At 39.9% G+C, this 15154-nt stretch overlaps 1 protein-coding gene across 3 annotated transcripts in view; it reads left to right on the top strand.

The window, feature by feature from the left end:
• LOC126376217 (transcriptional coactivator YAP1) overlaps positions 1-15154 on the top strand; it is a 31513-nt gene that overhangs the window by 11637 nt on the left and 4722 nt on the right. For 2 of the 3 annotated variants that reach the window (XM_050023480.1, XM_050023488.1), the window contains exons 2-4: positions 8605-8744; positions 13034-13174; positions 13697-13854. In XM_050023480.1, coding sequence (XP_049879437.1) covers positions 8605-8744; positions 13034-13174; positions 13697-13854 — 439 coding nt within the window. The remainder of the gene's footprint in view (positions 1-8604; positions 8745-13033; positions 13175-13696; positions 13855-15154) is intronic. The other variant, XM_050023496.1, reaches the window with a different exon arrangement.

The raw sequence follows: 15154 nt of genomic DNA, 5'->3' as shown, positions 1-15154 counted from the left end.
TAGGACGTTACAGGCTGATCACCTGATTGTCCAAAAGCAAAATGATCCGTGCTTCGGAAGGCACGTTAAGCCATTCGTCCCGGTTACTTTTTACTTATGTAAGTACGTAGTCGTTACATGAGTCATGTCAGGGGCCTTTGGCGACTCAATAATACCCCTGGCATCAGGGTTGATGAGGTTTGTAATCCACTTCATAGCCCACACGATAGAAGAAGAAGGTAAAACAGAATCGTACTTTGACTGATAAGCAGTCTAATCAAAATAACATTAGGATACGCTTATCCGTGTTGTGCTAAGACTTGTCACTTGTTATTTATTGCGATAGCGGTTAAATGGCCTCGGAATGGGTCTAAAGGCGATGCCGACGAATAGTGATGTTGGCCGAAATCGTCATTCTGGGAAACGTATGGTTGTTAAAGGAGTCTGAGATAACACGTTGTGTTGTCGACCCGGATGTTGCGGCTCAATAGCGGCCCTGAGTCAACCCAACTCAAAAGCCAGGTCACGACGTCGTCATCCTTGTTTTGCTAACCAATAACTCTATAAGTTTGACTTCCCAATGAACTTTAATCAAACGTATAGTTATAATAAACCCACTCATATTCTAATATAATGGCTAAAACCCTCTATCATTGATTTCACTTTGATATTTCATCATGACATTTAACAATAGTTCAAGGACTCATTCTTGTCAGAGACTATACCACTACAATGTGTGATTTTAAGATTTTGTTAAAGTATGGAAACTCCGCAAACTGTAGTTACTATTCAATTTGTAGGCGATAACGCGTTTGACGACGTGGATGTGTATTATCTTGTTACTTTCTAAAGTTAGATTAAAAACACGTAGTTAACCTCTGGCAGCGAGAGGCGGGCCACTGAGCCGCAAGGCCGACTGGTCGCCTAGCCGCCGCCTGCACCGCTAGCGCGCGCGTGCGTACAGTGCGCGTACACATCGACACATAATATGTATTTACACGTACACATGATTCATCTATAATTTACACTCTACTGTGTGTAATACATAAATACTATGCCTAATTGCTATCGTGGCGTTAGGGTAAACCTCTTTTCCTTGTCTTTGTTTTCTCAGATAAACCTACTAACGAATGCCGAAAACAATAAATAAATATACTGGTTGATAGAATGGTCCACTCCACAGTGAATTTAATATACTTACCGTAATCATTAGGATTAAGGGAGATTTGGCAAGACGTCGTTATACGAAGAAGAAAAAAAATGTAGAGATTAATTTGCCAATGTTATTTAGGTTCACATACAGGTACATAATAGAATTACTAATTTATAATAATAATTAATATTTACACGAAATGTAATTGAATAAAACTATATTAATGGGATCTACAACTAAAAGAGTCCATGCAAATGTCTCATTTGTTTTCAAAACTCATAGGGAAGAGACTGAGAAATCTCGAAAGATGCTTTTGGACCGGACAGTAGATCCCGTAATAAAATCATCGACCGGAAGTCGATGCGTCATTCGTACGTTTTCGTCCACTTCTGTTTGTGTGAGTAGGTACATGTGCGCTTAGGAAGTGTAGGTGTAGAATACACTGCACGATATTTTGGTTGTCGATCCTTAAGCGCTTTAAGTTAAATGTGAATTACGACTTGCATATTTTAATAGCAAAACACTTGAGAATTGGACCGATATTCTATGTGACGTTAATTTGAGTGATGTAGTGCTAATGTTGCTCTAACGCTTGTATAGTGTTACTGATTATTCGTGTGTGCGTTTATTTACGTACGCGAGCGCCGACTCGTCCGAGATTCAAATTTAGAACGCCGCCGTCTCCGCCATGTTGTTCTCGGTGAAAAACCTACGAGCCATCGCGTGGAAGCCGTCGAAGTGTCACAAAATAGGGATTATTGAACTCCGTGTTTTTCATCTTACCTAACTCTAAAATAAAAGAGAAACGTATAACGGCATCACTTTGACATTTCTATTCAAAATACGAAAAACCTTAAACAATAAGGTATCTGTTTATGTGACTTACTTACAGTAAGACTTACGTATTTAATACTCTTATTTTCCCTGCCTCTAGTTCATATCAAAGTCGGCTAACGTAAATAAATTTTGCTGGCTAGTAAACCGTAAGTGTATTCATGTGAATGGATGAGTCACGGCCAGAATTGGTTGGTTCAGTTATACACCAGATTGTTTGTTACGAAGTACTATCATCATTCACTTAAAACCGCCTGAGATCTGCTCCAGAATCAAAAGCACGTCTAATGTACTTCTGTATCTCCATTTATGTCAAATGTGGGATCAATCAATTGACTTCATTACCAATTCCTTCGATTTGATAGGATTTCAGTTACATTATTCAACTTGGGGCCTGTTTCAATAAACTTACAATTGTACATTACACGACAATTTGGTGTTCATTGCGTTACTAATATAAAGCTGCAAAATATTTCTAATCGCACACTCCGCAATGTACCAAGTACATCGAATTGATGTTCTTTTAGTATGTTTTATGAAATAGGCTCCAGATCAATAACTAGATACTATTGGTACTAATTGCGCGCCAAATAAGCGCACTGTGCGCCCGTCCGCTCGCTACCGCTCGCCATAGTTTTTGTGTTTACTGATCCTAATTTTATAATATCCTTTATTTTATGGTTGTAAACCCTTCTAGAGTGAACGATTAAACAACTAACCAGTGCAAAAGTGTTTATATTCGAGGGAGCGTTATACTACTAACCTTAAAAAATAATAGGTGGGAAATTGTTTTTCTCTGCTTGATATGTTTCATTTGAGGCGAACTTGATGGTATCTACACACACACCACACACTGCAGGACACTGAGTCCGTTTCAAGCCACTATTTGCGGCTCACACACTCTTTGTTGACGAGACGGCACACTTCGAGTCTAACGGGACCCATTTATGTTGTTCTTGTTGCCACGTACTAAGTGCTTACTATCTTTTACACTACTGTATACTACTTTAATAATATTTGCATGTTACTTACTATTTAACAATATTTTTAAGCCTAACCTAAACCTAACCTAACCTAAACCATCCTCGTCCATCAATCAATCTTGAAATGGTCGGAAAGTACTTACTTATTAACAGTAGGTAAGCACTCATAATAAATAAGGATTTTATTACGTTAAGTACACCTAATAAAATCGAGCTCTGGCTCTAAGTGCGTTTAGCACTTTGTAGTGCATGACAAATTTTAATTAAGCAAACAGGTTTATAGTAATTACGATTAGGCACAAGCTGCAACTCTCGTCCTGATTAGTTTCTTTTCCGGGGTAGATATAAATTACTGCGTCCCTCATAACTTTCTGTGCAATAAGTAACCGCGCAATCAACGCCGTTACGTAATCATAATATCTCCAGTGTAAATAAGCGGCTTTATTTCGAGGTCGGTTGGCTGATGTTCATTGTGCTATCTGTAGCATTATACAGTTCTCGTAAGTCAAGTGTAAAAGCGGGGAAATAACGCACCAGACGAACGGGATGTGCGTCTGACATGACGCGCATCCGGCCGCCACCAGCGCCATCTTAGGAGCGATACCCGGCATCTGCAGATTGTACTCGATTTAACTAGCTAATTAACTGGTGTGCGTTCCTCAATACAATAACTGTATAATAATTCTATTCGTGATTTTTATTATCTTCCGGGAACATCCAGCCAGCGTCATTCATGTTCAACAACCTGCGGGGAAAACCAAACAGTAAATTACCTACTTTGAAATAATTATATTTTCCTACCATTATTAACCCATTATAATTTTACTCTCTGTACTTACTTACCTAAAACTATATTGATTTATTCATTGCAATAAATGTTAAGTGGTACTTACTTATTTTTTTATTTATAAAGTATATGTTTTTTACAGACTCCTCAAAATTTAAATGCCAATCAAATCTTAATTTAATTTTCACTTAATTTGTGGGTCTTGTTTATTTATATATCTATCTACATAAAATGTTTATTGATTTTATGAGATAAAACATTTTATTTTTTCTTTATAAGTCCTTAATGGTTTTATTTGCACATTAATAGTTGAAAATGTAAATAGCAAATAAAATACTCTTGTACCTATTAAAAGATAGTCCATTGACTAATGATTGACATAAAAAAATCAACTTAGATATCATTACGGGTATTACGATATTGTAAGTGTTCTGTAGTCGGACTACATCTTTATGTTCCGTTTAAATGAAACACGAGTAGTTTCACTGAAAGCGTCATATTGTGCTCGTGATTCCATTTACGACATTTTACATTGTTGCCTTCAGTGTTCATGCGAATTTGAGTGGTTGTCAAGTGAGAAGAAAAGCTTCCTTAAATCTATCTCGTTTGTATCTGTCGACCCTAATTAGTTGCACTGCCAAACTGGCATAATGTGACGACGGCCAGAAATAAAATTTAGAAAGCTTCTTCCTTGTTTGTTGTAATTCTGTTCCTGTGTGTTGTTGTCATGACTAATGAAAAATAGGTTACCTACGCAGACTTCATTATGGACAAGCTTGTATCAATTCTATAGAAAGACAACAAGCGATTGTTGAGTAAGAGTGGAAGGTCTTGGCGTGAAAGAAATGGCGTGCTGTTTCACAACGATCTTGTCGCTGGCGAAGATTGTTTGCTCTAAATATATTTAACTGTTCTGGTTACTATATTAAGTTATGCCAACCTTTAAAACTATGACTCCTAAATTCAGCCGTAGGTACTTATGCGTCAGTGCCACACGGACTTTTACTAACTTAAATGTAGTTAGCGCAATACGGGCCTCCGACAAACCGGAGCTTAATATAGGAACATTTGACACTTAGGTATTGTTACGTAAACAGTTTAGTCAGATGCACTCATTGAAACTTTGCTCCCACGTAAATCATGGGACCGAACGTACACTAAGCAAAAAATGTGTAGGCAACAGTGTTCCTTCGTGGCTCTTATTAATGCTAATTGAATCTAAAATTATTATTCCAGATTCAAAATTTGAATATTCAAACTAGGTTATAATTTGCATATTTAAACCAAGTTCCCGATCATGACTAATCCAGTCCAGGTGTTCACTACACTTAACACTTGCCAATTTCGTTCCAAGTTTCCTAGAACAAATGATTACGTGTATCTCGGTGAGGGTGTGAGTAAATAATGAGATTGTGTACAAACATGATGCGCGAGAGCAAGTTGCGCATTATAACAGTTCGGCCGCAGTTATGCAACCTGAGTACCCGAGCCATCCCCGCTGCGGCGCGGGGTGCGGTGCAGTCTGCGCTGTAATTACACACGTTTTGCCCCCACTTCCCCGAGACCCGATGCCACTGCATTACGATGTACCTACTGAGTATTTATATCTAAGTACCTGCTTACCTATCATGCTATTCTTTAAAAAATGGACATTAGTTATAGTATACATATACTGGTCAGTTTTTGATGAGATATTTACTCTATCTCCTTGCTCTTGAATTCATGCTGCAACTATTTGAGAATAGAATCTAAAAATGCCACACAGAAGCAATTTTAAAAATTAATATTCCCATATGATATGAACGCATGTAAAAGTAAGTTACGTGTAATGTCAACAATGCTAAAAAGCAGTACTTATTGCTTGTCAGATGAGTTTCTTACTTCAATGTGGCTCTCCTGGTACCACGTTATACTATACTTACTTATAACCTCACATCCTTATCAGTCAGTATTTTATTCTTAAGATTCAGTCTTTACATACATCGTTATATAATAAGTATATCATAGAATCACGCACGGGGAAGGCAGAAGCGTTGTTTTTTTGTGACTTATTGTAGATTTGCCGCAGACTAACTACTTGGCCGGACAAATGGGGAGCGCTGAAGGCTCTCACTCGGTACAACGTTTCAGACAACAGGCCTGAGGGTGCCCAGTTGGGCGCGAACTGCTCAGGGCGTCGTCTGAGAGGAAAAATATTTGAAAGAATTATAATATTATTATTAATTATAACAATATAATTAATTAGCGCTGATTGAGAGAAATCGTCGACCATGCCGGCGGGGTCGGTATCGGGGTCCTGAAGTGTTTGGTGTCGCGAGCTGATTGGCTGCCTCTAATGCTAGAGTAATCGGGTCGTCGGGATCGTATATTACGTCCTTCGAGGCAGAAGCGTAGATATAGCATATATATCTATACACCTCTCTTCGCCAGCTATGTTTAAGTCCCATGTGATAGCCGGGCACAACCACGTGATATCAATGATCCAACCACGTATGAGGGACATTGCAGGCCACGTTCCTAAAAAGAAAATGGCGCCGTACCGCATTGCCTTCGTTTAACCTTCTAATTTCATGGATAACAGACGTATTCTTGTTATTACACCCAGGCACAACACATCTTCGATCCATTATTGTTCTGATCAAAATAAAGAGAAGCAACATAAGTAACTAGCAACATAATTCTATATCATATCTGATCCAAATATCAAGCAATAATTATTTTTACATAAGCCGCTGCCATAACATATTTATGAATAATTATGTACCCGAGCAAGAAGCAAATAGGTAATTATCACGTTATATTGATTTTCAGTGGTTTAGAACTCCGTTATTAGTTAAGATTTTTTAGTTTAGGCGGGTAAATGTTTAAAATTGAGTCGTTTTCGATGATAATATTAATTCTAGACATAGGAAACATGCAATTATTGGATTAGATAACTGCTAGTGTATTGTAATTAATTAAAACAATCACGTATGTTTATAATATTCTGTAGACGTTAGATAAATAAGTTAATTGACTTACGCAATCCTTTGTCAGGTAAACTCTGACACGACACGGACCATATCGCCATACGTTATTGAATTCATTGATTGAAAACATACGTAATCTCTAAGTAGGTACCTATTGTATGATAACAAAACGTCCTCAATTGCACCTACGCCTTTCTACCACCGGATTTCAAGATTTATGCAATCCTACATGTTCCTTTTCCTGGTCATCATTGAGGAAATAATTTTTGCAACAGAACAGGACGCAAGCGTTATATTGTATTTGTTAAAATGGTTCCTGTATTAGTATAGGGACGCCGATGACGGCTGTTCGGTTCGTGTGCTCCAGGTGTGCTTACGTAAAGGTTACCTATTTCGGTTTGGTATTGGTAGGGTGCAAAACGTGGATGATAAGCATTGCAGGTGCCGCGTGTCGCTTGCAGGTGGCGGTTGGCGTGACATCGGCAACAGCTGATAGCGCGGCCAAGTTCATTACCGCTCCGTGCAAATCGATTTGTCGTGGTTCCGCCCCCACCGCTTTCCAATGCAACACTTTTCCTTATCTTTCCGACGAGACGGCTCCATTTTTATTACTGGTTACCTACTAAAGTTCATTTGCTCTAACGAGGTCAGTAGATATAAGTCATCGTCGGTTTAATTAATCATGGAACGTGTTACCTAATTAGTTTATAAATTTACTCTTAGTTTAAGCGTGGAAGGCGTGTATATGTAGCGACTGGCTGATTCGAGTGCGAAAAAAGTAAAAGATCAATTCATTATGGCGTTGCGCCTGCGGCGGCGGCGCGTCAAGCGGCTATTCACTAGGTCGCTCGCTCGCCGCACAGCGTGTCCGGTTTGCCAACAAAGCGGTCACATCGACCGCTAAGTGGAAAGATTCGGCTCACACGACGCGAATGTTGCTAACGGCTTCGTAAAAGTTTATAGCCTGGCTGGTCCTTCGTAGATTCCAGTAGAAGCGGTTTTCTTTCTACGAAAAACCTAAGTTTCAACCACACCTAGCAGGTCATTACACTCATCCTAGATTTCCTATATTCCTGTTGATTTACCTGTTGTTGTTAGTAATAAAGACCACAGGTTTACATTTAAGAAGAAATAATGCTGACTAACAGGAAAATTTCATTCCGAGAAATGTGACACTCTATAATTAATTAAATGTAGTTGTTATTTGAGTGTGACGATTGATTATGACTTTTAGCTTTGATCTTGGCCACCATTAAAGTCCCACGTTTAGAGTGTTCAAATATTGCTCTGAAAAATGTTTAATTTCAGCGAAACCCGGTCGGTTGATAGATAATAAAGATCTAGGTCATGTGGTTAGATCCAGCCTACTTACCTCATTTGAGTTTTGGATCAAAGATTTGGGCGTGCAAGTACTTATTTGTAGAGCGGATACTTCCACTAGTTTTCACTGAAATGGTTCCGGGGTCATACAAATAAAAATGGTTTAAGTAACGAACATTTAGACAATTTTTTTATTAAGCATTTTTGGTTTCGTAGCACAATTCTCATCAAAATAAATGTAGTTATTGATGTGAAAAATCCACCTAACAATAGCCCACAATGGGCTTTCAAGCGAAGCGTCTGGGGCCTGAAAAAGAAAATGATAATAAATAGGTCTTGTACACCTAAAACAAACAGCTGAATACGAGTATCACTTTCAATGCTATTGGAGGCTATTGGTAACTTTGATTATTTATTTAACAGTTTATCGAATATAAACAAAGGTAGATCACGACAGGACTGAAAAATGGTTTAGCTTATTGCTAGTAGAAATCTCTCCCAGCGGACCGGGAAAAAATAAATACTAGGATTACGAGAGATAGATTATGGTTACTCAACGTAATGTTTGTTTGTTTTCAGTCACATAACAAAGACGACGACATGGGAGGACCCGCGCAAGTCGCTCGCAGCACAGGCGGTGGCGCAGGCGCAGCACCAGAGCGCCGAGACGTTGCTCTCACAGACCCCCGCACAGACCATCCCCTCGCCCACCACACCAGGTAAATACTTAGAGATTTATTCTTAGTTTTAATTTTATTTTACCAAACGATATAAATTACCTATTTATGAACGTTATAAGTTATAAGTTAATTAGTAACAATAGGTAGGGAGATGTTAAGCGGCCAGCCAAATTATATAGTTCAACGTTTATTACCACGAAATAAGACAAAGATAGCTACAGTTAGTAAACACTTCGCTGAAGAGAGTTGAAAGGGATTTCAACTGTATTCAAGAGATTTACTGATCTCGTTTTCACGTGATCTAATTGGCCACAGAGCTTCGTTTAAAATTATCATGGGACTAAAATAAAAACAAGTAAATAACCCGAATTCTAAAACAGATTTTATGACGGGAATTAACGCGTTGTTTCCGTCGGTCGATGCGAGACGAGCGTTGAAAGGTGTTCGGAAAATACATCGGTGTCGCGCGCGCAGGCGCCGGCCGTGCCGCGCTGGCGCCGCCGCTTTCAGCCGCTTGCGACACGTCCGCCTCTACCGACATTACCAATACATCTCACATCGACTCCTTTGTCAAATCACCGTAAAGAAAACATTTATCTGCACTGATTCATGATGCATGATCGCCATGTGTTTTTTCGATGAAATAAGGCGTCTGTTCGAAATGACGACGTTTTATGTTAAAGGCAAATAGCTTATTGTGCGGCGTCATAGCGTCACGTCACGTGGACTGCACAGTTAACTATAATGCATTCTTTCTCGATTCTCTAATGTTTACTTGATACGTGCCCCAGTCACGTTCTAGTGCGAGGCTCGCTGCCGGCGGCGGCGGCGCCTCGTCAGCCGGCGAGTGCCGCCAGTGCTCCATCTAACCTTATCTTTGTTTTAGTAATGACACAAACAACTCTATCTATGTAGTTCACCTGATATTACAAATATTCATGTTTCCATTGCACATTCCTCTACAATCTTATGTCGTGATAACGCTTCTCTCGCAGCAAATAACCGAATAACTGTCCTGTGAACGCATCGTTGTAAAAGTCGGTTTATTAATAAAATGACTGATACCGTCTGGCCTTGAAACTAATTACTCGGTAATTAGATTAGGTAATCAGCATTTCGTATTGACGTCCGTTTAGTGGAATACATCAGTTGGTTGGCACAATGGATAGTAAACGTAATGGTAAGTAACGTCCAGTCCAGTCACAGCGCTGCACTGTTGAGTAACGATGACATTAAATAATGTTTAATTACATACGTCCACACCGCACATGCTGGGAAACAAAACAATGTTGTAGTGTAGATTAGTCCGTGCAATAGATTCATTACAAATGTCTATTGGCTAGCGGTGTCGATTTATGGCTATTTATCTATTTTGATAATGGGTCTGCGTTTGATCTGGTCAAAAAACATTACTTAGACCCAAGACGCTATGTATACTAGTATATACAAGAATTTGTAACATTCAGTGTGCTGTTTGGTTTGGGTATAACTTACTTGTCTATTTCTTCTATCGTGGTTGTGAGGTGAATTACCAACCTCATCAACGCTGGTGTCAGGGTTATTCTTGAGCCAAAAAAGGCCCCAAGGGACTCTACCAATACTGAGAAAAAACATGTTTAAGTAGATTGTTATGTAATGCCCTCAGCCCGGGCATGTCCTAAAAGTAGAGTAAGGGATTATGTCCACTCCAATCTGAGCGATAGGTTGATCAGCCTAGCCAGGTGATCACCTGTCCGTCATCTTCGATTTGGAATCAAAAGGGGTTGCCAATGGTCTTCTGATTACTTGTGGCTATGCTTATACGCCATCCGCCATTACGCCATCAGGGACCGGGCGAAGGTGTAGTTAAAGACCGCGGAAAATGGCTGAAGGCTGAACTCACCCACCACTGATTGCATCAGTGGCAGCGCAGAGTTGTACGTTCAGCAGTTTATTGCAGCGCCGTATAAATATTGAAAACCGGCCATAGAGCCAACCAGCGCGTGTCATGAAATTAAACTAATTAGATAGTTGCGAGTGAAGTATTATTGTTGGCTGGCAATCGCCGTTGTTTATGAATGATTGGTTGTTTGTTAGTGTGTAACGCGAGCATGGTGAGGTGGCGGCGACATCCGCTCGTTGATTCATTTTCGTAAGTGCGCCAAAGCGTTGATAACAGGGCTGTCGTTTGCCCTAAAAAGTCATTTACCCTAAGATGCTAAGATACTCGTTCTCTTTCTGTCCTTGGTATTTATTACCATTCCCACCCCTTCTGATGCTGTGGTTACAACTTTCCTTTTCCATTTGGCTCTGCTGGACGTTTATATTCTAGGTCTCCTACAGGCACACTTCCTTTAAATGAGACCATTTCAAAAATTGCGAGATGCGTGAACGTCTGGTCGATTTGGCTTTAAGCTATATTCTCACTATGTAATTTAGATTGAGTAATTGTCATGCGCCCGATACATTAAATAAGTATATAAACAGTCTTATCAACGAGCCCGGATCTGACCATAATATACACGACTTACGTTGATAGCCAGTTCACGTCATAGACGGTTCCAAGCCGTTACAAAAGTTCAGTATATTTTCCCTGAAACTCATGTGCTCTTTATACTTCTGACGTCAGTAAGCTATCTTAGAAAACCACATTAACCTCACGTATATGAGTAGTATATATTTATAGCCGGTATATTCCGTGGGACGCGACGGGATAATACTACTAAATAGTACTATTTCCTCAAATACTAAGTAAATATTTAGTCTCTTCTTCTGATGAAGAGAAGAGTAGTAATATGATAAGTTGATGAATCTGGGAGTCACGTAACACTTTTTTTTACCTTTTCCCTTGAGGTTTTCATTAATCTGCTATTACATTGTAGATTATATACTTACAAATATAAACTCACGCCGTTACGATATTAGCAACGACCAAAGACATTACCTATAATCGGCCTGTCTAGAATTGTTCCCAAAAATGTTTTTAATCATGTTGATAATGATATAAATAATAACGCTAATGGTAATAATAATAGTCAAAACCACAGGGCAACGACAGCAGGTTTAAAACTAATTAAAGAATTGGCGGCCCTAATAGCCCAGAGTGCGCGGGCGCGTTGGCGCCGTCGTTTTCTTGGACCGAGCCAGCGAGCTCTGGTGACCTTCCCCACGTCCACCTGACTCCCGATCACGTGCCCCAGTTCCTGCTATGGCACACTATTAATCACCACTGATTAAATCACTCCATGTCAATTATATTAACTTTGTAAATGCACAAAGACAATCGTGCAAATTATATAGGTAGGTACTACATACAAATTGTACAAAGTATTTAATTAATGTAGTTAATTAATTACCAATTAGCTGGAAAGATGTAATAACAATAATTAATATACCTAATCAAGACAAATAAAGTCGGTACATTATGTTATTTGAGCATTTACGTAATGTACGTGGTGTATCGTAGATTAGGAGTCAGCGTTTCTAATTTCAGCAGCCTTAGATATTATTGTTGTGTGTGGAGGTTTTGAAGGACGTTCCAGGTGCCAAAGAATTTAAATTCTGTGTTCATTATTGAGTTCCATGTCTGGTTTGAGACAAAAAGAAAAACTTTTGAGACTTCCATGACACCTTAGGACAGACCAACTACGATGTTGTCGACGACGTCGCCGACACCGCTGTCGCTGGTCTGTAAGAGCACTTATCGTACTCGGATACGATCCTGTCTATCGTGATAATTAGACTTATTGCAGACAATGGGGAAGTACTCTAGAAATTGAAATCAGAATCATTTATTCAACGTAATTATCATGGATAAACTTGCTGAAGGTCAATGTAACATTTTTGAATTTACGTCATTTCGCAAGGTGTTGTGGCTGATGAGAAGAAATGACAAGAAACTGCAACAGCAACACATCTTTTAAATCAATGAGGGTACATTACAAGTTATTTAATAACTAGAGGAATACATTTAATACCAGACGTTTTTAACATTTAGTTAATCGTTAATCTTATAATAAGTAAGCTTCACGTGAGCTTTAAATTTATTCTCTAACTTCAAAATTATTATCTGGTATTTTATTGTAAAAACGTATACATAACCCCAAAAAAGATGAATTTAACTTACTTAATCTAGAATTTTGAATAGCAATTTCATTTTTATTTCTTGTATTTGTAAGTACATTCTCTAGTCTCTGTGGGTATATTTTTATCATTATGGAAATCAATGCTAAAAGGGAGTGCAAGTTATCTGAATTCTTTACAACCCTAAGTTTCGGTGGCTAGCCTGTGTAGGTAGTAAAAGTGTTTTTGTATCATGTGTTTAACATTTGGAACTCCGTTGGTTTCAGCGAAGAGCACAAGCAGTAGCACGCCATCGGACCCGTTGGGACCGCTGCCCGAGGGCTGGGAGCAGGCGGCCACTCCGGAGGGTGAGATCTATTTCATCAACCACGCGGCTCGCACTACCTCCTGGTTCGACCCTAGAATACGTAAGTCTAGCAGAAGCTACTGGCATCATTCTACGACTAGTGTTGACAAAGTCATTGGAAATATGCTTATCCGTTTTTCTACGAAACTTCTACAATCATTTAGTCATACTTAGGCAATCGTAAATAGGTGCTTCCGGTTCGAACCTGCTATTATTAACCCGGGTTTTTCCACGCGCACATCGTCATAGTAATCGTGTAGGTAGTAAGTACATCACAACAATAAACAACACATGCCTAATTGTAATTTATTAATATTACAAAGAAGTACGTATTAGGTATTACGTAGTTTTACAAAGATTCTTGGTCAAAGGTCTTGATAGTAGAGAGGATCTAATTCTTATTTCGAGTGTGTTAGGTCGATGACCGACCTTGCCTTACCCTAGAGCCGCCAAACGTCCGTGATATGGCTCTTGTAACAAATACGTACTTCAATGAGTAGTAACCGGGACCAACGGCTTATCACGCGAATTTATGATATTATGGAGAGGTATTTATACTTTACGTGTGTTTTGTCTTTTCCAGCACAACACTTGCAGCGCACGCCGGCGGCAAACGCGGGCGCAGCGGGCGGCGGCTGGGCCAACGCATCGATACAGGCGTGTCAGCAGAAGCTGCGCCTGCAGTCACTACAGCTCGAGAGAGAGCGGCTCAAACAACGCCAGCAGGAGATCAGACTCCAGGTAAACACACTCATATTTCTCATACTCACTGCGCCACTGCACATTATGTAACTGGTTCGAATCTCGTCGCGGGTTCTAAACTACTGAATTCGAATTGATATCACGTGTGCCCAGGATTTTCGCGGGAGTCGGTGTATTATATATACTATACCTCTGCCTACCCCTTTGAGTATACAAGCGTGATGCTATGTGTGCTCATACGTATTGAAACAATTCGGGCGGACAAAGGCTTTCTACGGGTCGCTTCTCTTAAACATAATCCTCTCAGTCCTACCTGGGTACTAGGCCTGTTGTCCTAATTTTTGTACCGGGTGAGAACCTTTAACGCTCTCCATTTGTCCGGCCAAGTAGTATTTTCTTTTATATTTGAGAATTCAAAAAATAATCCTTCACTTCCGATAAGTGTAAAACAGAGATAGAGCCGGTTTTCGAACTATGAAACTTGGGTAGGTATGTATTTAGTTTGCGTCTGCCAAATCCGGCACTATTATCAATTTGACTAATATTGTAAAGAGCAAAAGTTCGGTTGATAGGTGACAATCAACTTGGTTCAAAGGGTAATAATGTTGTTGGTATTGTCGAGTTCTAATGAGTCGAATATGTAACGATATTGGCCGCGGGGTAGCCGCCCAGTAATGATATTACTTACATGTAGTGGCGGCCCTAGCAAAATATTTAGGCGGTGCGAGACCTCACAAAATACAGTTTTTTCGATTAGTTTACGGCCACTGAAATATACCTCATCATCACCAGCCCATTAACGTCCCCACTGCTGGGGCACGGGCCTACCCTATGGATGGATAGGGAGATCGGGCCTTAAACCACCACGCGGGCCCAGTGCGGATTGGTAGTTATTAACGACTGCTAATGCAGCCGGGACCAACGGCTTAACGTGCCTTCCGAAGCACGGAGGAGCTCGAGATGAAAACTTTTTTTTTTGGTCACCCATCCTATGACCGGTCTTTGCGAAAGTTATACCTATTTAAGTCTTTTAACATACATACATACATAAACTCACGCCCGCAATCCCTAATGGGGTGGGCAGAGCCACAAGTAATCAAAGACAACTTGCAGCCACTGTTGATACGATGTCGTAAGCTGGATATGATGAACCTTATGGTGATAAGGGATCAGCCTATCGCCCATAACATTAGTCCATCATGTTAGAGGACATAAGCCCTCTGTCGGTTTTTACGACATGCCCGGGAAGACAAGCAGCTGAACGTGTTCGTGTTAGTGTGTGTGTGTTGTCGTTTACGGTCACCCATTCAATGTATGAGTTTTATGTGGCCGCTAAGAG

The sequence above is a fragment of the Pectinophora gossypiella genome, chromosome 2 (assembly GCF_024362695.1).
Source record: "Pectinophora gossypiella chromosome 2, ilPecGoss1.1, whole genome shotgun sequence".
Lineage (NCBI taxonomy): Eukaryota > Metazoa > Arthropoda > Insecta > Lepidoptera > Gelechiidae > Pectinophora > Pectinophora gossypiella.
The sequence above is the reverse complement of the archived record's forward strand: the minus strand, read 5'-3'. Positions and strand labels throughout refer to the sequence as shown.